At 35.0% G+C, this 26,829-nt stretch overlaps 1 protein-coding gene across 4 annotated transcripts; it reads left to right on the top strand.

Moving 5' to 3' along the window:
- Positions 1-426: 426 nt before the first annotated feature.
- LOC148577176 (callose synthase 3-like) lies at positions 427-26,829 on the top strand. 4 transcript variants are annotated; one of them, XM_088501535.1, is made up of 43 exons: positions 427-546; positions 776-926; positions 1,254-1,354; positions 1,786-1,907; positions 1,982-2,075; positions 2,256-2,366; positions 2,436-2,552; positions 2,753-2,843; positions 9,124-9,217; positions 9,806-9,932; positions 10,665-10,796; positions 11,010-11,086; positions 11,167-11,251; positions 12,222-12,344; positions 12,428-12,542; positions 12,735-13,069; positions 13,191-13,243; positions 13,334-13,394; positions 13,697-13,763; positions 13,849-13,901; positions 13,976-14,062; positions 14,364-14,498; positions 14,585-14,679; positions 14,812-14,896; positions 14,988-15,148; positions 17,022-17,145; positions 17,370-17,479; positions 17,568-17,664; positions 17,743-17,894; positions 19,334-19,443; positions 19,993-20,169; positions 20,257-20,325; positions 20,486-20,702; positions 20,810-20,945; positions 21,653-21,772; positions 21,846-21,964; positions 22,041-22,124; positions 23,490-23,602; positions 23,677-23,906; positions 24,195-24,989; positions 25,086-25,136; positions 25,625-25,807; positions 26,284-26,811. In XM_088501535.1, exons 1-43 carry the CDS (start codon positions 538-540, stop codon positions 26,533-26,535), a joined length of 5,820 nt encoding a protein of 1,939 aa, XP_088357661.1. In that variant the 5' UTR covers positions 427-537; the 3' UTR covers positions 26,536-26,811. The 4 variants fall into 4 exon arrangements, with proteins under 4 accessions (XP_088357661.1, XP_088357659.1, XP_088357658.1 ...); XM_088501533.1 differs by lacking the exons at positions 427-546; positions 776-926; positions 1,254-1,354; ... (3 more) ...; positions 2,436-2,552; positions 2,753-2,843 and having other exon boundaries at positions 9,130-9,217; positions 19,993-20,118; positions 26,284-26,829; XM_088501532.1 differs by lacking the exons at positions 427-546; positions 776-926; positions 1,254-1,354; ... (3 more) ...; positions 2,436-2,552; positions 2,753-2,843 and having other exon boundaries at positions 9,130-9,217; positions 23,490-23,590; positions 26,284-26,829.

The following is a 26,829-nucleotide window of genomic DNA, read 5'->3' as shown; positions in this document are numbered from 1 at the left end:
GTTTTTAGTGTGAAAGTCAATCGTGTATTATCACAAAGTTAAAATTTTTTTTTAAATTTATTATTTAAAAAATTATTTAAATAGATAAATTTAATAAATTATTGTGTACAACTTTTTACGATATACGAAAATTAAATTCATTACAGTAACAAAAAGTTGGTGAAAGCATAAAGGAGCCCATGAAGCATCGGGATTCAAAAGCAAAGCGGAAAGCCCATAAAAAAAAAAAAGCAAAGCGGAAAAAACACTTCAAAATTCATCCAAACCCCTTGACCAAAAAAAATCATCCGAAGCCAGAGAAAAAAAAAAAAAAACACAATCACGCGAAACAAGTTAGTCCAAGTAAAAAAATAAATAAAAAATTGCATTGCACAGTGCACACTCTCTTCTTCTTCTTCTTCGGACGACGACTGAAGTTAGTCCAAGTCAACCATCAAGTTTGTATTCTTTTGATTTTGGTGGTTTTCTTTCTTTCCGTTTCCCCCCTTCGCTTTGGCTTTGTAGTTGTAAATTCAGCTTCCACTCTCTCTGTGCGCTATGCCAAAGGTTTCTGACTTCTGAGCTCTCATCTGTAAGAAGCATTAATTTTTTTTTGGCTTCCAAGTTGCAACGCCATTTTCATTTTCTTTGCATTTTCCTTTTAAATGTTAATGTCGTCTCTGCACTGCACTTCTGGAACCTCAATTTACTTTTTTTTTTTAACTATTGGTGCAGCTACTTCATGGTTCTCTAATAACTTGCCGGATCATGCTATAGTTTTTTATTGAGTGTGTAGATGCAGCGGATCTTGAGGTCGCAGACGGCCGGGATCATCGGCCTCGGCACATTTGACAGCGAGGTTCTGCCTTCCTCTCTTGTTGAGATTGCTCCGATCCTACGTGTTGCCAATGAAGTTGAAGAGTACAATCCCAGGGTTGCTTATCTCTGTAAGTTGCTTGCATTTGTTGTTTAGAATCGCGGTGATCAGAGAGCAAAAAGAGAGAATATGCAGAAAGCGAAGAATATGAAAATTTACTAGAATAAGAAAAAAGGTTGTTACAATTTGGTCTACAATTTGATCATATAGTAAGTGAAAAGTAACTATTTACTGTAACCTTGTAACTAATCTTGATTTACAACTCGTATCAAAGTGATAAACTTCCATATATGCTAATAGCATTTTCTAAATTCATGGCTTGCTTATTTTTTAGTTATTTATTATGATTATTTTTTAATGTAAATGTGCATCTTTGTCTGTTCTTATTTTGTTGTAGGCCGATATTATGCCTTTGACAAAGCTCACAAGTTGGACCCTAGTTCAAGCGGTCGAGGTGTTCGCCAATACAAAACTGCACTTCTCCAACGCCTGGAAAGAGTAAGTGCTAATGGTTCACCATAATCTCTTTGTTCTAGATATGCATGTTCTGCATTAGTTTGCTTTTTGGGGAAATGGACTTTGTATATTGTCATGGATTGAGAAAATTCTTGTTATACTATGTTGTCCCTTTTGCTCTTCTCATAGATAAAGTATGGAACTATTATTAACCCACTAAAAGATATGCTGTTGAAAGCTGAACTTGGGTCAGAGTCCTTGCTAATTTCTGAATTCTGCATTGTTTACAAACAGCAGTTTCTTTCTGTGTTGAAGTCTTGAAGAGGTCTAATATCTAATTAATAATTATTTCTGTCATGGTTTAAGGATGATATCATTATGAATCTTTCTGGTATGTCAATATAGAATGCATTGTTGTATCTACATTGACTTGATGGTGTGGTGTCAATTCTAATTCATTCCATATTGGTTAGGAAAATGAGTTAACTTTGGAGGGCCGAGTAAAAAGTGATGCTCGCGAGTTGCAAAGCTTTTATCAGCATTACTACCAAAAATATATCCAAGCATTACAAAATGCTGGTGATAAAGCCGACCGGTAGGTTTCTACATAGTTTACCATTTGATGGTTCTCTATCTGTTATATGATTAATATTATGCCTCTTCTGTCAGTGAATCCATTAGCAAGGCATATCAGACTGCGAATATTATTTTTGAGGTTTTGAAGGCTGTTAACACGACTCAAGACATGGAACTTAATCGTGAGGTACTGAGGTTATTTTCTGTAGCTCCTAAATGTTACTTTCTATATCCCCAGGATTCTATTCTCTTGTTGCCATTCCATTTTTTCTGATCTTTTTTTCTCCATCAGTATTTGTATATTTTGTAAGGTTCCTATTGTCTGCTACGTTACACATATGATTGTTTGCCATTTCTATTGTGGTAGATTTTAGAGACTCAAGACGAAGTTGTGCAGACGAAAAAGATGTTTGTCCCGTACAATATTCTTCCTCTTGATCCTAATGGTGCAAATCAGGCGATAATGCAATTTCCCGAGGCATGAACTTCAACTTCAAACATTTCTGTATTCTTGGGTGCTCTACTTTCTCACTATCTCTCTCTGCAGATACAAGGTGCTGTATATGCTCTTCGTAATATCAGGGGTCTTCCATGGCCTAAGGACTACAAGAAAAATAAAGATGCAGACATTTTGGATTGGCTTGGGCTGATGTTTGGCTTTCAGGTAAAGTACAACTTGGAACTTTGACAAATTATCTATTTATTGGGGTAGTCTTATCCTCCTACCCCCAAATAAGAAAACAAAAGCCCCTTTATTCCACTTTCTCTCAAGATGAAAAAAGGGTGATTACTTAGTTACTAATTATTCCAATTGAATTTCCATGCGATGTTTTAATAAATATATATGGATTTTACAAATTACAGAAAGACAATGTTGCAAACCAGAGAGAGCATTTGATCTTATTGCTTGCAAATGTCCACATTAGAAAATTTTGGAAGCCTAATCAGCAGTCAAAAAACTCACCTTTGACTGCTGATTAGGCTTCCAAATTTCTATCTAATGTGGACATTTGCAAGCCATTTCGATTAAATGGCTCTCTATGCTTTGCACTACTTGTCTTTCGTTAAATGTTGAGCAGTCATCAACTTCTTTTTTTTTTTTTATTATTATTATTATTATTATTATTATTATTATTATTATTATTATTAAAACATTTTGCTAAGTAATCCATAGTCACACGAGACAATTGTATAAATATTAAGCATTTTTCTAAAGTAAATCCACTATAATAATTGTTATAGAAGTACATTCAAACACATTGATAATTAATTATAGATAAATGTTTAAATTTTAATTTTTTTTAATATAAAAATGGGTGGAAGGCTATCTAGTCTATAAAAGTCGGAACAACAAACAGGAATCACATTTAGGTGATTTTTTCTTTGTTTGAATCTGAAACAAACATGTTTCATTGATTTTGTGGACAATTGGACATGAAACATACATGTATTATTTTCTATCTCATAGGGTCTTGAAAATGCAATTAAATATAATCAAGGTGCACCAAGTCTAGCGCTTTCTGTTGTAGGGCCTTCCAAAACAATTTTTTTATACCTACAAAATATAATTAAGCTAATAGTTGTCAAACATTACAATAAACACGTCATCAGTCAAGTATTAACCATATATAACAACTTTGTCCAAATTCAATCCTAGAATTGCATCCAAGTGCAAATGTAAAAGAAAATATTTAATTGTAATTGAATCTTTCAAATGTCAAATTCTATTAATTTCAAAGCAAAATATTAATTGTAATTGACTATATGGATCAAACAACGTTATTGAGTTCTATCATATATCATGTCTATAAAGAGACCATTTACATGTAGATTTCGTTTGATCACCTCATGGATGGTCTTTCTAGATCTTCCTCTGTCTTTCACCTCTTGTCCATCTTCCATCTCATCTACCATTCTGACTGGGTGCTTTGTCGGTCTTCTTCTCACATGTCCAAACCACCTGAGACACGATTCTACCATCTTTTCCACAATACGTGCTACTCCAACTCTCTCTTTTATATTTCCGTTCCTTATTCTATCCAATCGCATATGACCACTCATTCATGTCAACATCTTCATCTCTATCACACTTAACTTATGTTTGTGCTCTCATTTGGCCGCTCACCATAAAGTATAGGCGGTCTAATAGCAGTGCAATAGAATTTACCTTTAAGTTTTAAAGGCACTTTTTTTGTCACATATGAAACCAGACGCACTCCGCCATTATGACTAACCTGCTTGGATCTTATGATTTATATCTTATTCAATCTCTCAATTATCCTGTATGATGCACCAAGATACTTAAAACTTTTAACTTTCGTAGGATACTTTTTCCAATCTTCATCTCTATATTAGGGTTTTCCCTTCGGCGGCTGAACTTACATTCCATATATTCTGTCTTGCTACAACTTATGCGCATACTATACACTTCTAGAGCTTTTCTCCGTAAGGATGATATCATCGGCAAAAAGCATGCACCATATCTCAGGCTTTTGGATATGTTCTGTGAGTACTTCTAAGACTAATGTGAAAAGGTATGGACTTAAAGATGATTCCTAGTGTAATCCTATACCAATAAAAAATTTCTCTGTCACACCACCTTGAGTCTTCATATTAGTTGTAGTCCCATCATACATGTCTTTAATTGTACGAATATATACTATTTTTACTCTCTTTTTTTCTAAAACTTTCCATAAGACCTCATTTAGCACCCTATCGTACATTTTTTCTAAATCGATAAATACTATATGTAGATTCCTTTTATTACTATGATACTTCTTTATCATTCTTCTTAACAGGTATGTAGTTTCAGTGGTGCATCTGCCTGATATAAAACCAAATTGGTTCTCTGTTACTTATGTCTTTTGTCTCAGCCTCCGTTCTGTCACCCTTTCGCATAACTTCATGGTATGATTCATGAGTTTGATTCCTTTATAGTTTCCGCAACTCTATATATCTCCCTTATTCTTGTAAATAGGTACCAATGTGTTTTTTTTCCACTGATGTCTTTTTCTCCAAGAGCCTTCCAAACTTCAATCGGAATATTATTGGGTCCTACTGTCCTGCTATTTTTCATCCGCTTTAGAGCTTCTTTTACCTCGAAGTCTCGAATCCTTTAATAGTAGTCGAAATTTTGATCTTATTCCCTCGTGCATAACCGACTAAGGCTTGGAAGAGTCTTCTGTCGTTCATTAAATAGCTCGTAGAAATAGTTTTTCCACCTTTCATTGATCTTCTAATCTTGAGCCAAAACCTCTCCATCTTTATCTTTTATGCAATTAATTTTATCCAAGTCTCTCGTTCTTCTTTCACGGCTCTTTACGATTCTATATATACATTTTTATCCTTCTTTCGTGCCTAAAAACTGGTAAAGACCCTCATATGCCCTTGTTCTTGCTTCACTTACAGCTATTTTTGTCTCTTTGTTATACGCCTTGTATTTTTTCCAATTATCTGCAGTGCGGTACAAAGACCACTCTTAAAGCACTTCCCTTTTGTTTTTATCTTTTCTTGTACACTCGCATTCAACTACCAAGACTCATTGTCTCTTGGTTCTATCCCTCTAGATTACCAAAACTTTCTTTTGATATTTTTCTAATAACTTCTGTCATCTCCCTTCATCCCTTCTGCGCTTTCATCCCCTCCCTACTTTGCCTCTTCTTCTACCCGTCTTAGAAAACTTCTTTGTTCCTCACCTTTTATCCGCCACTTCCTCGTTCTTGGGTACCCGTATAATGTCTTTTCCCCAACTTTTGCTCAACGCAAAAATCCATGACAAGCATCTTATACTGTGTTGTTAAACTCTCTCCGCAATAATTTTACAATTAATGCAAAATTTCCGATCGACTCTCCTCAACAAGAAGTCGATTTGAGAGTTTGTCATGCCACTTCTATAAGTTATAAGATGTTTGTCTCTCTTTTTAAAGCATGTATTTGCGATGAGAAGGTCAAATGTTGAAGAAAAGTCCAAAATAGTTTTACCATTGGTATTGACCACGTCGAAACCATGGCCTCCGTGAATACTTCCATACCCAATCACTTATCTTTCAACATGATCATTTAAATCTCCTCCTAAAAAAATCTTATCTTTCGAAGGTATGTCTTGGACCAAACTCTCTAGATCATTCCAAAACCTTATCTTGTGTTGCTCATCCGAACTCACTTGCGGTGTATAGACGCTAATCACATGAAAAGTACCTCCTTCTACCACAAGTTTGATAGAGATGATTCGATCACTCACCCTCTTGACATCCACTACGTCCTTCTTTCACTGTTTATCCACGATAATACCGACTCCATTCTTATTCTTCATCTTTCCTGTATACCAAAGTTTGAACCCGAAGGTATCCAATTCCGTAGCCTTCGTGCCGACCCATTTTATTTTTTGTAGTCACATGATGTTAATCTCCCTCTTTGTCATGGTATCTACCACCTTCATAGATGTTCCTGTTAGAGTACTTATATTCCATGTCTCAAATCTCAACTTTCTGTTGTTCCGACCTTTACCTTTACCTTTTTCTTTGTGAACTAGTTTATTTACTTTCATCTGTTCACGAAAATGTGGGAACCCTTACTCATTTAACACTACATCCGAGCACCGATGCAGCGGCTCTTACTCATTTGACACTGTATGCGAGCCATACAGCGCGTTTCTTCCTTGCAACGACCTAGCTTTAGGACAATAATGTCTGTGATCCATGTCATGAAAATTTGATTAAGTTTTTATATTGGCTGTCGAAGACTTAACACAACCCTCCTCTTTTATCCGGGTTTAGAACCGGCTATGTAGCGCAGGTGTAACATAGGCGGAGTTAATTTTTTTTTATTATAAAATAACTAACATAAATATCGTACTAATAATTAAATTATAAAATAACCAAATAATTTATTTCAAAATTATTTTTATAATTGTAAAAAGAGTAATCCTAGGGAATCAATTGTTTCAGCCAATATTAATCGATTTTTTAAAAATAATTTTATTTATTTTAAATTCTATACCATAAATCAATATCTCTTAACTCTAAGGCCCAGTTTGGGTAAATAACTTAAATAAGTTCTTTTGGAAAAAGAGCTTAAAGCATAAGGACTTTTGTTAATAGCAGCTTATAAATAAGTTATTTTGTGTTTGGATTTTTAATTATAAAAGTACTTATTTTAAAGTTGTAGCGTTTGGATAAATAACTCAAAAAATATTTTTTTTTTTACAAAAGAGAATGATAACAAATACTTTCCAATATTGGATGTTGATTTTACATAACCTAATCACTAATATTGTGTATGATATGGTAGGTGAAAATAAAAAATAAATATAAAATGTGTGTCAATGTATATTTTGTTGCTGTTTTTACTCCCTTCTCCTTTATTGAGGTCAAGAACTTGCTATAATTAACTATGAAAATAATAGCAAGCTATAAAATCACATGTGAAAAAAATACAATTAAAACTGAAATTTCATGCCACAGTTAAATACAAATTTAATAATAAAAAATAGAGTGATAAAATGATAAAATAAATACTTAGAAGGAATATATGCAGTAGGTTGTTCAGATGCAGTATTGTTTGAAAATGAAATTAGTGGTGGAGGATCAATACTTCCATCAGATGAATCATTATGTGAAAATGGTGAGGTTTGGAACATTGCGTGAGAATGATGGTAGAAGGCCAGTGCTTCTAGCAGACCTTGCGTGAAAATGGTGGTGAAGAGTCTGTGTATTTTTCAGAGTAAGAAGGGAAGTAGATTTTTTTGTTTTGAAATTAAATTTTTTCTAAAGAAGTAGTAGAATGATTTATTGAGTCATATATTTCTACTTCTTCAAAAAGCTATAAATTAACTTTTAAGCTTTTTTTTAAAATGGTGCCAAACACGCAGATTGTGACTTTTCATAATCCAAAAGTAAAAAAAAAAAAAAAAAAAAGTAGCTTCTGCTACTTCCCAAACGGGCTCTAAATCCTAAATCTTCCACAAAATGAGAATTTTTGGAATTAAAAAAGGAAAATTGGTTAATATTGGCATGACTAAGGCTTAGTTTGATAAAACTTTTACTTTTCAAAAGTAGCTTATAAAAGCTAGCTTTTAAAAGATATATTTTTAAAAGTTGTAGCATCTATGTTTAGTAAATTAAATTAAAAATGACTTTCAATACAATAAGTACAAGCAAAACAAGTACGTTTAGTAAAATAACTTTTCAAATTTAAAAATAATATAATAGACATTAATGTAAAAATGAAATTTGGATATTAATTAATGAATGCGGTTATATTAGACTTTTTAATTTTGATAAGCACAAGTCAACTTTAAAAAGCTCCCCTTAGGTGCTTTCAAAAGCATCACTAGCTTTTAAAAGCTGTACAAGCACATAATTCTTTGATTTACCGAACACAAAATGAGGTGTTTGTGCTTTTGAGAATAAAAGGCAACATAAAAGAGCACAATAATAAGTCATGATATTGATGGAGTAGAAGAGCAATGAATTAAATAAAGTACAAAGTGGTTGAAAATAATATAGAAGAAAGGGAGGACATGAGGGATAGAAGCAATGCAACAGAGGTACTGGGAGAGAGGAGGGATTTTGGAATGTATGTGTCTGTGTTACTGTTGCTGGAGAGGGGAAAAAGAGAAAAAAGAGTTGTGGGATTGGGCTATTGTTTCTTAATTAATTTTTTTATATGGGACCTACATTATCGGATAATTTTTTGATAACTATATGAAGCTAGGCAGCAAATTTTGAATTGCCATCCTATTCATGCCTGCCTTTTTGGGCTGAATTTTATTTTATAAAAGTAGAAGTGTATTATGCATATCTTACTTCTAGAGATTCTATTTTGATGACAATGATCATTCATTTGGGGACCTTGTGCTTAAAAACTAGTCTTTTTTCTTTTTTACTTTTCATCGTATAAATATGGGCGAATGCTAATGTACTCTGGAGAAAGTAAGGAGTATAGTGCTCTTTAAACTCTAAATCCTAAATCTTAAACTCTGAACTCTAAATCTTAAATTTTAAACTTTATACTTTAAACTATGAATCCCGAGCCTTAAATTCTAAATCTGAAGCTCTAAATTCTAAATTTAAACTATTGATATAAAATATAATAAATAGAGAGATAAGATTTGTTTGATTGATAAGGAGTGCAACACTCCTTACTTACTTATTAAGGAGCGTTTAAGAATGAATCTACAAATATGCATATAGTAATTGTTAGATGCCCATTTGACTTGTATATTTTATGTGATTAGTTGGATGAGCGTGCATTGACACAAGTGATGAAGAAACTTTTCAAGAATTACAAAATGTGGTGCAAGTATTTGGGCCGGAAAAGTAGTCTCTGGTTAGTGTTTTATTCTCCTATTGTTGAAATATATTCTTAAAATTAGAAGGAACAGTAAGAATATTACTGAAATAGCTCGTCTCTGTCATTCAACACACATAATATATGTGTAGGAAATATAGTAGAGATTGTTGAAATATGAGAAGAAATATTATTGTTAGATAGTGATTAAGTTTAGATGGTGCATTAATGGGGAGTAGTTGATAGGTGCTTTACATTTATTAGTCTTCTTTGTTGCCTACACTTTTTCGCTTGTATTTGGCTGATTGATCAATGCCACTGTCGCATTGAGGGGGAATAAGTCACCTACCTTCAAAGCACCTATGGACTACTCTCCATTGGTTCTCCAACTAAACTACTAACTACTTTTTAACAATAATATCTCTTCTCATATTTCAACAGAGATGATATAATATCTCAACAAATTATTCAGCATTATATATTATGATTTTGTGAGTTCTTGTTTGTGGTGGAAAAGTAGCCTACGGGTTCTTATTTGTACCAGGTTTAATGCTTCTATCTAGCTTTGCCTAGAAATATGTATTTGTCAAATTTGAATGCAACCTGCCTTGTGATTGTTTATTGCAGGTTACCAACCATAGAACAAAAAGTGCAGCAACGCAAACTTCTGTATATGGGTCTGTACCTTCTAATATGGGGTGAAGCCGCGAACCTAAGACTCATGCCGGAATGCCTTTGCTATATATATCACCATGTATGAGAAGATGTTAATTTCCTTTTTCTATAATGTTTGGCTCATCCCTGTTTTTCCCCTTTTCTAAGCTCTTGTAGATATTTGACTTGTTCTATGTTTAAATATGAGATGAGATATTATTGTTAGATAGTAGGTAGTAGTTTAGATGGTGCATCAATAGAGAGTACTTAATAGATGCTTTACATTTATTATCATTGTTTCCCAGTTTATCTAATATGTTTCCTCAACTGCAAGAAAAATTAGACTAAAATTACAAGCAATAATTTATGTGAGAAACAATGAGTATATATCCAAATTATTCCTTCCAAATTATTCTTTTAAATTTTCTTTGGCAGGAAATTAATATTTCTCCTTGACTTTAAAACTGGACATCAGTTTGGTTGTTATATTGTTGGTTATTCTTTCCCATAATGGACCAATTTGATGTAAAAGTTTCTAAAAGACCAACTTGATTTCTTGAGTATCTCTCAAGAGTAACAATTGTGGTCCTTATCCAAATTAGAAGGATTACCAAGTTCACTTAGATGAGCCCTTTGTGATTAGATTCCATCATTCACATGTGAAACATAAATATGTGTTTTTTGTTTGGAATAATATTGTTTAAGAGAGGTTGTGTTTGCACAATAAAGCATTTAAAGATATGCCTGATTCAAATAAAACCTTTTGATGGTAACTTATCATTTTTGTTTAATATTGATGCGATTTGGGATCTTTTCATGTTGGTTTCTGTAGATGGCTTTTGAATTATTTCATATGCTTACTATTGATCCAATGACGGGGGAGAATGTCATTCAAGCAAATGGGTGTGAAAAGGAGGCTTTCTTAAGGAAAGTTGTTGCTCCTATTTATGATGTGATTGCCAAGGTTTTTCTCCATTGATGTTATCTTCTCCTCTTTTTTTTTTTTAATTTTTTTTAAATCTTTTTTTGGTGGTTATCTTCTGCTTTTCCTTTTCCTTCTCTCTTTTTATTTTCTTTTCTTTAAAAAAAATTTGGCCATCACATCCATATAATATATTATTTATTTATTTATTTATTTTCATATTGGTAATATGAAATTAATTGCTTTGGTCATAAGGAAGCTGAAAGGAGCAAAGGAGGAATCTCAGAGAATTCAGAATGGAGGAACTATGATGATTTGAATGAATATTTTTGGTGTAGTTGCTGCTTTTATTTTTCCTTTGATGTTCATCATTAATACCTGTCTCAGAATTAATTTAGCGATGAAATTACAGGTCAGCTGATTGCTTCCAGTTAGGTTGGCCAATGCGTGCTGATGCTGATTTCTTTTGCGTGCCTTATAAGCTAGATTTTGACAATGTAAGCACTGGTCACTAATCTCTCTTTTTCACTCCATGTGTTGGTTTTAGCCATTTAGTTTGTTCTAAATTCTTTTAAAGAAATGAGACATGTAATTTTTGTGGTGATCCACTTGTTTCTTCTTCTGTTAGAGTTTGGTAAACATTTGTAAAGGTAAACATTATGAAGGCTATTGTTTTCATAGGAGTGCTAGGATTTTTCTATATATGTGGATCAATTACAAATTATTATCTTTCTAGGTTTTTATTGTGCTTCATATCTCTAGGAAAATGATTTCAGTGTGGATGTAGTGCCAAATGGTGTTTTGCTTCTTCTATTTGATTGCTGTTTTGGTGTCTCAGGATGGAAGTTTCCTCATGTTATTATTTCTATTTACTGCATAAAGCATTAATACTGTTGCTTTTGTTTCCACTTGTAAAACTGTATATCTAAGATCTGTTGTACTGAAATTGAATTTTTTGCTTTCTTTATTGGAGTTAAACTACATAGTTCCTCTTGCTTTTCTGTAATTGTGTATCAGGGTCTTGTCTCTACTGTCCCAGGCTTTGGAGTGGATAGAAATTGTGTATTTGTGTCTTGGGATGAAGTTTTAAAATTTTTCTGTCTCTCCCATCAAACTGGTTTATGTACTTACTACTCTGTATTTATGTTCTAGGGACAGCTTCCAAACACTGCCTTAGAGTCGGTCTTTTGAGTGAGAAAGACATATAACATCATTGTGTGTCAACCACATGGCCAAAGATGGATAACATAAGCATTATGTAATAATGCCCATAAATACACACATATGATTTCACAAATTACATGTTCTAATGGATCCTAATTATAATCAAATAATAATCACAAATGACAACATTCTAACTGTCTCTACAAGCATTGTTATATCTTTCTGTTTTTAAATGGAATTCTTATCCTTTGTACTAGCACGAAAAGTATAAAGAAGTTTTTAAAGAAAACTGTCAATGTGCAGGATCATGAGCTGGCTAACAGATACCGATGGATCGGGAAAGTGAATTTTGTTGAGATACGGTCATTTTGGCATATTTTCAGAAGTTTCGACCGCATGTGGAGTTTTTTCATTCTGTGTTTACAGGTATTAATTTCCCGGATATGTTGCCTTGCCTTCCTCTTGAATTTGTTGCAAAAAAATGTGTCTGAAAATGGTTTTGGTGTCAGGTTATGATTGTTGTTGCTTGGAATGGATCTGATGATCCATTTGCAGTCTCTTACGGTGATGCATTAAGGGTGTTGACTGTATTTATAACAGCAGCTATATTGAAGCTTGGCCAAGGTAGGTAATCAAATTTTGTCTGTGTATGATATTTAATTATCCTGCTATGATATTTCAGTTGACACTGTTACTGAGATGATGCCTTATACTTCATTTATTCAGTTATGTTACTCTGTTCAATTGTAACATATTGTGGTCCTCTGACCTCTTACATTACTGAGATTCTAACTGACTTTCTCTCCACTTGTGCAGCTATTCTTGATATCATTCTATGTTGGAAAGCAAAACAGAATATGTCATTGTATGTTAAGTTAAGATACATTCTCAAAGTTGTTTCAGCTGCAGCCTGGGTGTTTGTTCTGTCGGTTACTTATGCATGTACATGGGATAATCCTCCTGGGTTTGCTCAAACCATCAGAAGCTGGATTGGAAATGAAGCGAGTTTTCCTTCATTGTTTATTTTGGCCATTGTTATTTACTTGTCACCGAATATGCTCGCTGCTGTATTCTTTCTGTTCCCATCCATTTACCAGTTCCTTGAGAGGTTGAACTATAGGATTGTGATGCTAATGATATGGTGGTCACAGGTAGGCAGTAGTTTGTTTTTTGAATATTCTTCTGGTTGCTATACCCAAGAGCAGGTTTATTCAACTATAATTGAGATATTTGGATTCTAACTTGGTCTTTCTGATGCATTATAATCGCCAGCCTTGTCTTTATGTTGGTAGGGCAATGCATGAGAGCGCATTTTCCCGTTTTAAGTAAGACATTGAAGTTGAGAAGTTTCTATTTTTCGTGACTGCTTAATTTTGCAGGCATCTGACGCTATGCAATCTTGTTTATTATTTCAGGTACACGATGTTTTGGGCCCTCGTTATAGTTACAAAGCTGGCTTTCAGTTACTATATAGAGGTGATGAATTTCGTTTCATTTCATTTTGAAGCTAAGTCATTAGTTTCTTTCTGATAATCGCTTCTTCTTATTCAGTTCCACCATGCATGATTGTTGTTAAATTAAGCCACTGTCACAATGTTACAACTTAAGATGTAGTTCTTGGTGTTGGGATCTGCACCGTGACGAACTAGCTAAACTGGAGTTCTAGCCACAGCTTTTATGAATTTTAAGTTTTTCCTACTGCCTTTTTGTGACATGGAGCATTCTTTCAGAACAATTACGTGATTTTTACTTGTTCATCTTTCTTAAATTTACTGTAGATAAAACCTCTAGTTGGACCTACGAAAGCTATGATCCCAACTTTCCCAAATGGATTTTTTCCTCATGGTAATAACTAATAAGCTTGAATGCGGTGGCTTTCATAAGAATTCATTTCCTCATAAGATCTTATTACTGCTTCTGTGCTTTGCAGCTCAGAACAAAAAAATTGGTGCCTGCGTTGCACTTTGGACTCCAATTACACTGGTATAGGATTATGTATGTGACTAACATCCTTTTCTAAGTATCTGTAGCATACTTGTATAACTCCTTTTTTTCAGGTATATTTCATGGATACACAAATTTGGTATGCATTATTCTCAACCTTATTTGGTGGTATATATGGTGCTTACCAACGCATTGGGGAGGTTAGTATATTGTCCCCTTGTGCATTGTTTTTATGCTTTGAACCTATTTGTGGGAAACTCAGAAGGCTTATTCTTTTAGTGTCCATCTTGTCCCACTGGAAGACTTTGGATTGGGTTTCTTCTAGTTGGGGCTGTTTAATTTCCTATAATTTCAACTTTATTATTGATATGATATAGCTACCAATAATTCTACTATTGTTAATATTGTTACCTCTTTATGGCATATCTTTTATCGTCATATGATCATTTTTATATCATAACTTGATCTCATCTTGCTTTAGTGGATGATCTCGTTTTTCAGATACGGACACTAGAAATGCTTAGATCTCGTTTTCATTTGTTGCCTGGTGCCTTCAATGCCAATTTGTTCCCAAATGAAAAGAATGATTCAAGGAAAAAAGGAATAAAAGCCATCTTTTCTCGTAGAATTACTAAGGTTAACTAGTTTACATTTACCATTAATTTATTGAGCTTATGATTAACGCATCTTTAAATTGGATTACATCAGTTTACTTGGTACAGGCTCCATCTAACAAGGGGAAGGAGGCTGCTAGATTTGCAAAATTATGGAATCCAATAATCACCAGTTTCAGAGAGGAAGATCTTATTAGCAATCGGTAATGTGATGGATAGTGTATTTTTTCCCTTTCTTTTAGTACTTGATATGTTTTCCCCATTTCTGCTCCTCTGTCCAGTCTCCATACAGTACCTTTTGTATGGTAGTCTAATGAGAGTATTATACTATTCAGGGAAATGGACCTTTTGCTTGTACCTTATAGGGTTGATTGTGAGTTGGGTTTTATGCAATGGCCACCTTTTCTACTTGCTAACAAGGTCTGTTTATTTTTCACATCTCTGTACTGTTTAATTCCTCCAATTCCGTGTACTCATTTAATGATTCTGTTTGTGGCTCTATGGTCAATAGGTCCAAACTGCAGTATGTATGGCTAGGGACAGCAGTGTATATGGTTCCGATCTAGGAGAAAGAATTGAGGCTGACAGTTACATGTCTTGTGCTGTTCGTGAATGCTATGCTTCACTCAAGAGCATTATTAAGCACTTGGTTCAAGGGGAACATGAGAAACAGTAAGTCCTTTGAACCCGTTTATTGTAGTAGTTTACATAAGTAGTTTTACTGTTGATTGTGGAAAAGTAAAAGAGAAGTGTAGGTGAAACATTTACGGGACAGGAAAATGTTACTTCAATAACTTGAATGGCCGAGCTATATGCACTTAGTATGTCACATAAGAAATAAACACAAATTACTTATCACATGACCAAATACATATAGTCACATGTTTTGCACACCCTCCAGGGAATGTCAAAACTCCCCATTTAGTGGGGCTTCCCACAAGGACTGCTCCATTTAAGGATGTTTTTTATTTTCCACCTGTAGGACTAAGACAAGGGTAAAATTTTCCCTACGTAAAAATTCAGGTTGGGGGTGGCGATACCCCTCACTGCCTTGGAAGACCCAGGTTATGTTAAAGCACTGACCAATTGGCCCAGACTCATTTTCAAAACTTAAAATTCAGCTCACAAACTACTGATACAATAGAATTAGTATATCCTTGCTATGTGTATTCCTGATGTTTTGAAAGAAAATCTTAGCTCCTCGGAGAGGCCCGTAAGGGAGAACTAGCTTATCAATTGCTTATTCTCCGGCATAAACATCAACATTCTTTGTATTGGAGTTAGTAGCGGTGGCTGCAATTCCCAGAAAAGATGAAAATTCATTTTGGCAAGCTCGTCATCAAAATTTCCCACAAAATCTTTTTGTTTTGGTTGTGGCTTGGCTTCTTCTCTGATTTGTCCTAAATGTTTAGGACGTGTGTGATGCACTGTCTGCACAATTGCCCACTTGCTTAGTGGTCTGACACAGGATGGGTCTGTATGATGTGAGGTTGCTCTCCATGCTTTGTTTCCAATCTCAGTACAAGCTCATGTTGAGGCAACCGACTTGTCTTCTCTTTTTCTCAACCCATTGGTGGCTTTGGTGATGGTAGTTGATTTATGATTTTGAGGAGACAAGTTGGATGAGTGATTCTATTTTCTGGAAAGTGATTCACACTCATTCAGATTGTTGTATATTTCATCAAAGCAAGCTGCCTTTATATGCTAGATGTACAACAGACTCCTATGATTAGGGAGAAATGATAATTACAATTAATTGTAACATATTACTCGTAATTAGTGATAGTATTAGAGTTTTGTTGGTCTAACCAAACAGCAAAAACCAGTTCAGGGAGAGAGGGTTGCATAACACTTACAAAGGTTATCATCGCATCCCAAGTGATGGCAGACATACAATACTCCCCCCAGTGTCCAAGAGTGGGTGTATGTAAGTGGGCCAACTAATAAACACTGCATAAGCTGATACCATATTAGAAATGAGTGGGCCTAAATCAACCCTAAAAAATAACTAAAAAGGTGAGGGCTGCTTAAAATTTATAAAGGTTATCATGATCATGTTCCAAGTGAGGTGGGACTTCTAATAGAGTCTTCTATCATTAATAAGGAAAGGAATGTAAACTATACTATGGAATGATACAGGAAAAATAAACAGGAAAGATCAGCAACAAATATCTCCATCGAAGATTCTGCAACACTCCCTCAAGGGAGTGAATGTTCTTCCTGTCTAACCTTGCTAGCTGGCTCCAAAAATCTTGAGGTTGGGGGCCTTGAGAAGTACATTTGCTATTTGATCTTCTGATCAAAGATATGAGAGATGAAGGCTGCCATCTGCTAAATTCTCTTTTATAGGATCTCTGTCACTCTTCACATGTTTTGTGTGATCTTGCTGAATCTGATTGCACAGTTCTAATTGCTAGCTTATTCTTTTTCAGTTCTAAATGATATCAGATTGTGGGCTCCTTCATAAAATAATACAGGAAACACTAGTTTCATCACTTTTGATACAATGTCTAGCCTAAACTTCTTTTGATGTCTTTCATAACAGGGCTGTAGATTTCATCTTTGCTAAAATAGACAGCCATGCTGAGGCAGGTACTCTGATAAATGAATTCAGAATGAGTGCTGTTACCCACCTCTACTGCCAGTTTGTTGAGCTAATAAAATATTTGGTAACATTTTAGCCATATTTAATTCATTAGTTCACATTTTCTTACATTTGATTAACTTCTGAGTAAAAATATTTTGGGACCTTTTGCAGTAAGATTTGATTATAAGCTTTCTCTTATATTTGATTAATTTCTATTATAAGCTAATCAAGGATCAAGCACAGAACATCCTAATGTCTTTTCAGTTTGGTTGCCAAAATCTAACCCATTTGTTTCCATTGTCATAGAGGGAGAACAATAAAAATGATAGGGACCAAGTTGTGATTCTTTTCTTGGACATGCTGGAGGTGGTGACAAGAGATCTGATGATGGCGGATGAGCTGGATCATATAGTTAGGTGATGCATGTATAGAGTTCTATGTCTACATCTTTAAATTGCATCTTACTTCCTCCCGTGATTATGATTTTATCATTTTGTTTTATAGTTTGGTGCATTCAGACCTTGATATTTGCCAACCATTTACATCTGAAGTAGCTCTCAGGTTTCCAGTTGTACAACCCACAGTAGCTTGGAGAGAGAAGGTTGTTAACAAATGAATTATTATGATGAAAGTTTGAATAGTGAATTGTATTGGTAATGACTTAGTTTCTCTTGGATAGATTGAGCGGCTTTACTTGCTACTTACAACAAAAGAATCTGCCATGGATGTACCATCTAACTTAGAAGCAAGGAGAAGGATTTCTTTCTTCTCAAGTTCACTGTTTATGGACATACCAAAGGCACCTAGTGTTCACAACATGCTTTCATTCTCGTAAGTTATCTTTCAGTCTACATCCTGTGCCATTTCCCTGTTGAAATTCATTAAACATTCAGATTAAAGATTATGGTAATGTCCTCTATTGCATTTGGCATGATCTTAATATGTTCCTTCCCTTGCATTCTTGTTGATTAACAGTTCAAAAGATTTTAGTTATCTGAACTACTTTAATGACAGAAGTTTCAGTCATTATACTTTATGAATTATTACAATATCATGAAAAACCATAGTAAACTTTAAGGTTTAATTTAGTTGGCTCAAAGGATTTTTCAAAGATTCTTTAACAAGAAAAAAGGTGGCATCAAGTATTATCCATTGAAATGCGTCTGGGAATAAGCTGTAGAATTTTCTTTCTAGTATTTCAGCTTGAAATTGTGCTCGTGTACCTATTAGGATTGATATTGAGTGAACCTAACTCAACCCCAAAAGCTAGCTCATGGGGTGAGAGATGCCTCACATTTTTAAACTCTCTAGAGACCTTATTGTCTGGAGTGTGAACATTTACAGGTGGGTTGCCCAACAATATTGGATTGGATAGACTTTGATATCATATTAGTATCTAGGTATATCTAGTATTGATTTTACATTTATTTAGTTTCATATTATATTGATTTCATCGTTATAATTAACTTTTATTATTGGCCTATAAAGAGGTGCTCCTCGATGTACATAACATGACTGCATTTGATATTTATTCTTGAGTTTTTATTATGAATTCTATCATGATATTCTCCTTGAACTCTCCGAATTTTGCCGTTGCTCCAAACTCTTTTGTGAGAGTATTTTTACTTTTTTATTCTAGTTTTCAATCCCCAAAAATACACCTTTTGTGTGCACTTCAAGTTCCTGCAATTTCGTTTGCACCTTGTTTTTCGGCAGTTTTGGCTGCACACCGAGTTTTTTCAGCAATTCCGTCTGCACCCCGAGTTTTCCCCAATTTCGTCTGCTCCCCGAGTTTTTCGGCAGCTCCTTCCGTCTGCACCCCAAGTTTTCCGACTGTTCCGTCTGCACCTTGAGTTCCGACAGTTCCACACCAAGTTCCAGCAGTTCCGTCTCCACCCAAGTTCCTGCAGTTCTGTCTGATCCCCGTTCCTGTAATTCTAGCTACACTCAGTTCTTGCAGTGATTTCAAACTTCTGAGAATTTTATTTAGATATTATTTTAGTTTTCTTGTTTTGATGTTTTTCAATAGGTTATCACTTGAGTTTGAAGGGGTATGTTTTTCAGTATATCTCGTATTTATTTTATATTTAGTTAGTTTGATATTATATTGATTTGATCATTATAATTAGATTGTATTCTTGGCCTATAAATAGGCACTCATCATTCTACATAACATGACAATATTTGATATTTATTCTTGAGTTTTTATCATGAATTCTATCAATATTAATATATGCTACCTAACAAGTTGTTGTGGACTTTTCATGTAGGGTTTTAACACCACATTATAGAGAACAAGTTCTCTTCCGTTTAGAAGATTTGGAGACACCAAATGAAGATGGTCTTACAATACTTTCCTACTTGCAACAGATGTTTCCAGGTTAACCATTACCTAGAGCTTGTTTGGAATGCTAGGAATTAGAAGTCACTCAAGAGTTGAATTTTTTTTTTCTTGCTTTGGAACAATTAAAAAACAATGATTTGAATTCCTTTGAGAATTCCAATTCTCATTTTTCCTTCATTTGTAAATCAGACTAAAGGGGTCTGATTTCCAAATCCACTCTCACATTCTTCAAATTTGAATTATATTCTATTAATATATTATAGTCATTCCAAATCATGGAATTGAGTTTCAAATAGAAATGAACCTTCATTTGTAAATCAGACTAAAGGGGTCTGATTTCCAAATCCACTCTCACATTCTTCAAATTTGAATTATATTCTATTAATATATTATAGTCATTCCAAATCATGGAATTGAGTTTCAAATAGAAATGAATTCTTTTCTTAAAGGAAATAGAATTCTTTTCTCATATTAAATGGTTTCCAAACAAGATCTAAATAACTCTTTTCAAAGCATAAATGTGAAAATTCATGGGTTGAGATATCTAATGTGTTGCTCGTTAGCGTTTTTATTACTGATGTACAGATGAGTGGACGAACTTTCTTGAGAGAATTAAGTGTGCTACTCATGCGGAACTTAGAGAGAGCGAGGAGTTAGAAGAAGAACTTCGTCTCTGGGCATCCTATAGATGGGCAACTTTGACTAGAACTGGTTTTCTGTCTGCCTCCATCTCTTTCTCTATTGAACACACTGTTAACTCAAGTGATTATGTTCATATATTGTTTGTTCTAGCCTTGGAGTTTAGAATGTCTATCATTGCAAGAAACTGAAGTATTATTATTAATGCAGTAAGAGGCATGATGTATTACAAAAAAGCTTTGGAGCTCCAGGCTTTTCTTGATATGTCCAGAGATGAAGGTGAATTCCTTCTCTTGAGAATGAAAGGATTTATTTATTAAAATAGGACATTATGGCAGTAGTTATCTTTATAGTTTACCTTAAAGGAAAAGACTGTTTGTTAATCATTACTGAACCTTAGTTGTTTGTTACTAATAACTTTGCTTTTCTGAATGGTCAGATTTGATGAAAGGTAATGACGCTATGGAAAGTTCATGCACAGAAAACTCAGACACAGAAAATTCAGATGATAGCTTAAGGGGGGGAAGGTTATCAGGGACAGATTGCCAAGCAGTAGCTGATATGAAATTCACATGCGTAGTCTCGTGCCAACAATATGGTATTGACAAGAGATCTGGTTCTCCACTAGCACAGGACATATTAAGGCTTATGAAAAGGTAAGCATTGAAGCCCAATCACTATGGCGGGCTAGTATACCTGTTTTCATCACAGTAAAATATTGTCATTGTGCCCATTAATTGGTATTAAGATTTTCATTGTGCAGATATCCTTCACTTCGAATTGCCTATATTGATGAGGTAGAGGAATCTGGCAACGACAGACAAAAAAAGAACATCAAGGTTTACTACTCTTGTTTGGTGAAGGTTTCTGACCCACATCAAGCTCTGCTTCTGGACCAGGTATGTGGTATTCTGATCATGGTAAAGGCAGTATATGATGATTTGTAGTTCCTTTTTCCCCCTACTAGTAATATATTCTTTTGATATAATGAATTTTTTAGGTTTACATAAGTTTTTTATCCCTATAAAATAAGCTCTTTTTGGTTTTTATATATAAATATATATTTACCAGCAAAATTACAAAACTGTCTAAATTAATCTCTGCCGTCAACCTTCCTTGGGTAAGAACTGTGAACAGGAGATGGGGAAGAAAGGGTCGATGATTCTAATTTAGATAGCTTTTGAGTTTTGCTGGATTAAACCAAAAAAGAAATTTTACGAGGACCAACAATGTAAAGCGCTTATGTTATGGGGGAGCAAAAACTTCTTTAAGCCAATGTTTTACTAGAAGAAATTAGGGAATTTTCAACTAAATGATATGAAAACTCCAGAACAACAAAATCTATATGCAAGAAGGAACAATAGAAACAAGGAACAGAGCAAGGTTTGAATATCAATACATCATAGATGGAAGCTCCCTTTGAAGTGTCTTTGAGCCAAGCAACGGGGAAAAAGTTTAAACTATCCCTCAGAATTGAATATTTATAGTTTTTCCTTAGAATTAAAAGTATTGATATGAAATTTTGACAAAACTATCACTTTTTTACTATAAAAGTACATTCTTCTATATTTTACTTCATACTCTCCATCTTGACTTTCTGAATAAGGTCATATATAGAATAAAGCTTCCTGGACCAGCTATCTTAGGTGTGGGTAAGCCTGAAAATCAGAATCATGCAATAATTTTCACACGTGGAGAAGGCTTGCAAACAGTTGATATGGACCAGGTATAATGATCATATAAGATCACGTGATAGTAAGGCTTCATCATTCCATGTGATCAAGTTTTGTCTCTTATAGGATAATTACATGGAAGAAGCGTTGAAAATGAGAAATCTGTTGCAAGAATTTCTGAAGAAGCATGATGGTGTCCAGTTCCCTAGTATACTTGGACTGAGGGAGCATGTATTCACAGAAAGGTGAACCCATACAGATGATGGTTTTGCAACTACAAATCATACTTTCAATGTTACTGACCGTCTTCTCTAATTTCAGTGTTTCTTCCCTTGCACGCTTTATGGTAAATCGGGAGACAAGTTTCGCAACGATTGGTCAGAGATTTCTTGCTAATCCCCTGAAGTAAGCTTTTGTTCTTTCTTTTCCACATGTTGGATGATGAACTCAGCCTATGTATACATAGCCCATTCCAAACCTAGAAAAAACAAGGGTTGTGTTAACTATAAGGAGAAGTATTAGAAGGATATTTAGGAAGGTATATCCGTATCCATAAAAGAATTACTAAGTTGCAACAAGAAGGGCATTCTCTTCTGGATAAAATCTATAAGTTGTGAAAGTAATGGGATAGAACAAGAATAAATGGAGGGGATGAAACGTGGAGGAAGAAAAGATTTGCTCGAGGAGGAAAGAGTTCTCATCCAACCACACATCAGTGGTCTGGCCAGCTCCACTTCTGCCACCGAAACCTGGCACAACCAGCAGCCCTTTAGCTGCTCTAATGCAACAGTGCTGGCATGCAGATTGAATGTAGCTGTTGCATATTCATATATGGTATGATGACATATGGAAGAGAAGTGGTGCCTTGCAGCAGCATGTAGTGATCTGGCAGTAAGGGGCTGCAATTTTAGTGGCAATGAGGCAGTTCTTTCCAGCATTGGTTCAGTAGTACAGGGTTGAGGTGCTGCAGTGCCTGGGGGAAGGTTGCTCTTGACGTTAGTTTGTGGCACTACAATGGTTGCTGGAGATTGGGATGTTTACTGATTGAGTTTTTGGTTTTTGTGATCTTTGAGCTATGTGCTGCATTTCTTTTCTGAACTTTCTTCAATTGGTATGGCTATGTTTTGGAACATGCAGCTAAGCATGAGATTATGGCTATTTTTTGAACTGATTAAAGTTATCCTTTTCTTTATCGTTTTACTTTTTGGGGATTTGTTGCATTGTGAATCTATGGTTTTGTTGTTTTGGGGTTCTGGTTGAAAAGCTCCCGCAAGGCAACATTATTGCACTATAGGCAGGCAGCACACTGTATATGCAGAAAGGGCATGGGACAGATGGTTGAAGGGGCGTGGGAGTGAAGAAGATAATTCTAAAATGAAAAAAAAAAAATCAATATAGATTAGTATAAGTTAAGACTAGTTATATTTACAGCCCATGAGATTCAATTGAACTAAAAATATTATGAGATGCAACAATGCATTCTCAAATTCAGCAATGCACATGGCACAACTTGGTAAACCCAAGTTAGACCTTAAGGATGGACTTGGTATCATACTTTGGAGAGAATAATTCCACTGCTAATGAATTTTCACTATAATGACGTGTTGATTAGTAGTCTGATGTAAACGACAAGTGGCGCCAAATTCGGGTATAAGGTGGATTATCAGTAGGGATGCTCTTAAGATGTAGACTAAAGTTCATATGGTGAAAGTTTATCTTTCTCTTGGGAAGCCTTTAGTACTCAAGTTAACAACAATGTTCAATCTGTAGGGTTCGATTCCATTACGGGCATTCTGATGTGTTTGATAGGCTTTTTCACCTTACAAGAGGGGGTGTCAGCAAAGCCTCCAAAGTTGTCAATTTGAGTGAAGGTATTTTTGCAGGTACGATATTCAATTCCTATTATTTGGCTTCTATTGACTTCACCATCTTCAATGGTTTTTAATGCCATTTCCAGGCTTCAATACTACTCTTCGGGAAGGAAATGTTACTCATCATGAGTACATACAAGTTGGGAAGGCAAGAGATGCAGGTCTCAACCAAATATCTATGTTTGAAGCAAAGATAGCTAGTGGCAATGGAGAGCAGGCACTAAGCCGGGATGTATACCGACTTGGACATCACTTTGACTTCTTCCGAATGTTGTCTTGTTATTTCTCCACAGTTGGATATCACTTCAGTGCTCTTGTAAGCTATTGCTGGAGCCAAATTTTACTAACATGTTATCTAGTTTTTTCCCCTCTTTTAAGAAACTTGAGAGACTCACATTGGAACCCCAAAGAGTAATGGGAAATGTTATGTGCGGAAACCAAACGCCCCACATAACAGCAGCTCCTAATGTTTTAAAGATCACAGGAGCTACCATGTGAGCTAAGACTCACTGATGATTTCTCTTTTTGTCCTTGTATTACCATGTGATATAGTTTTAATCTCATGAGCTTTTGAACCTTTTTTTCCCCTATTAATTTTGGGCAGATTACTGTTATCACTGTATACGCATTCCTTTATGGTCGTCTCTATCTTGTTCTCAATGGGGAAGGTTTGAGTGCACGAAAAGCCGTTCAAGACAATAAGCCTCTTCAAGTGGCTCTTGCTTCTCAATCATTAGTTCAAATTGGATTTTTAATGGTTTTGCCCATGTTTATGGAAATTTCCTTGGAGAGAGGCTACCGTGCTGCAGTTAGTGAGTTCATATTAATGCAGTTTCAGTTGGCCCCCATGTTCTTCATGTTCTCACTTGGGACAACGAGTCACTACTTTGGAAGGACGTTGCTTCATGGAGGTGCAATTTATAGATCTACGGGTCAAGGGGTTGTAGTTTGTCATGTCAATTTTGCTGACAACTATAGATTTTACTCACGCAGCCACTTTGTGAAGGGTATTGAGCTCTCAATAGTGCTTGTTGTATACGAAATTTTTTGTCATAATTATAGAAGTGATGTTGGATATGTCTTGATTAACATATCAATGTGGTTTATGGCGGGAACATGGCTCTTTGCTCCGTTCCTGTTTAATCCATCTGGTTTTGAATGGCAAAAAATTGTTGATGATTGGAATGACTGGAATATATGGATTAGGAACTATGGACGTATTGGAATACCACCTGAGAAAAGTTGGGAATCATGGTGGGAACAGGAACAAGAGCATCTCCGATATTCAGGACTGTGGGGAATTGTAGTAGAGATACTGTTATCATTGCGTTTTTTTATCTACCAGTATGGTCTTGTATATCACTTAAATATCACCAAAAGGAAATCAAATAGTTTTCTGGTAAGTCTTGTATTCTTCCCTATTTCCTGTATTCTTATCTCACCAAATTTTGACAAGTTGAAATGGACTAACGGATTTTCTTTTCTTGGCTGACAGATATATGGCATTTCATGGTTGGTGATATTTGCAATAGTTTTTGTCACGAAGGTTAGTCAAAATCTTCTTTCTATCTTGTAGGGGCATGTTATAATATACTTGTCCGCTTCCACTGTTATATTGTCTAGCTGGACCCTTTGCATATGGATGTTGTATAGTATTAGAGTTTCCTTATGTAGCAATGTGTTGCTAGTATGGAATTCGGGATAGGATAATTGGGAAACTAGAGAGAGAATTGTATAATCAGAGGGGAAATAGAAGAGATAATTCAGAGGAAGAGAAATCCCTTTCATATTTCACATATCTTACAAGCAACCTATTTATACTTTACTACTCTTTCCAATATTAACTAAGTCCACTTTTATTAAGTAACCTATTTGGGCCCATGCGTATTACACAATGTTACAATAATCCTCTATTCTAGTTTGTATTTTTGTCCCACAAAATGTCAATACTACTTCCTAATTATACCAGAAGATGTGAATATTAATTTCTATTGGTTTAGCAAATTTTTAATTTCCGTTTCCTTCTTGCCTCAGATTTTGTCTGCTTGGAGGCGTAAGTTGAGTGCAAAATCTCAATCTTTGATCCGTATAATCAACGGATTGATATTCGTAACGTTTGTGCCAATTGTCACATTGATTGCCCTTCCGCATATGTCCATGCAGGACATTGTTATTTTTATTCTTGCCTTCGTGCCAACTGGTTGGGGGATGCTACAGGTCAGTTATCTTTCCATTCCATTCCATTCCATCCATGCTAAACTAATGAATATTTTGTTGCAGTGATATGCTTACTATGCTGCAATCCTTTACTTTTCTTTTTGTTGTATCTTTCTGTGGTTAATTCTTAGGGGGCCTTAGAGCAATAGTGAGTTGTGATTCATGTAATTATCAAGTTAGACTGCCTACATTACACCTTTTTGGGTGCGGCCTTTCTCTAGACCTTGTGTTAACGCAGGATGCTTGTACATCGGACTATCCTTTTCCTGTGATTAATCCAACCTTTCTCAGTTGTGTCTAGCCAAGTTTTATGGAACTGATTAATTCTAGAATTGCATTATGAGTTTTAGTTATTCCGTCTTCATATTAAATATAGAGCACCATGTCCACTCATATTCATACTCATATGTCTACTATTGCAATCTCTGACGTCAATTTGTTCATGGTTTTGGGTTCGTTCGTTCTTTCTTTGGCAGATTGCACAAGCATTAAAACCACTTGTCCAAGTAGTTGGACTCTGGGAATCAGTAAAGACTCTTGCTCGTAACTATGAAATGGTGATGGGTTTGCTTTTGTTCACTCCTGTTGCTTTTCTGTCGTTGTTCCCTTTTATTTCATTTTTCCAAACACGTATGCTTTTCAACCAATGGTTCAGTGGAGATTTGCAAATTCTCAGTATGTTCAGAGGCCGAAGGAATGCGCGTTACAGTTACAACAAAAGGGAATAGTTTGAATACTGAAAGGTACCAGAGGCTCTTTGAGAATGAGAAAGTAGAGTAGAAATCAGAGAATGAGAAAGAGAGAAAGTGAGGGAGAGATGGATGATTTTATTATGAAGATGAGTAAAAAATGATCACAGCATACACTTATTACATTATAGCTTAGTATTTATACTAGCTTAAGACTCTAGTCATAGCAATCACGTGCTCTACTCCTGTAACTAACTCTCAACAGAATTGCCAGCTCAGCTAAATCACTAACTGTTATCAGCTGTCATGAACTAACACATCTCTTAGCTCTTA

The sequence above is a fragment of the Arachis ipaensis genome, chromosome B1 (genome assembly GCF_059453495.1).
Source record: "Arachis ipaensis isolate K30076 ecotype BB chromosome B1, ASM5945349v1, whole genome shotgun sequence".
In the NCBI taxonomy this organism is placed as follows: domain Eukaryota; kingdom Viridiplantae; phylum Streptophyta; class Magnoliopsida; order Fabales; family Fabaceae; genus Arachis; species Arachis ipaensis.
This window is presented reverse-complemented; position numbering and strand designations above follow the sequence as displayed.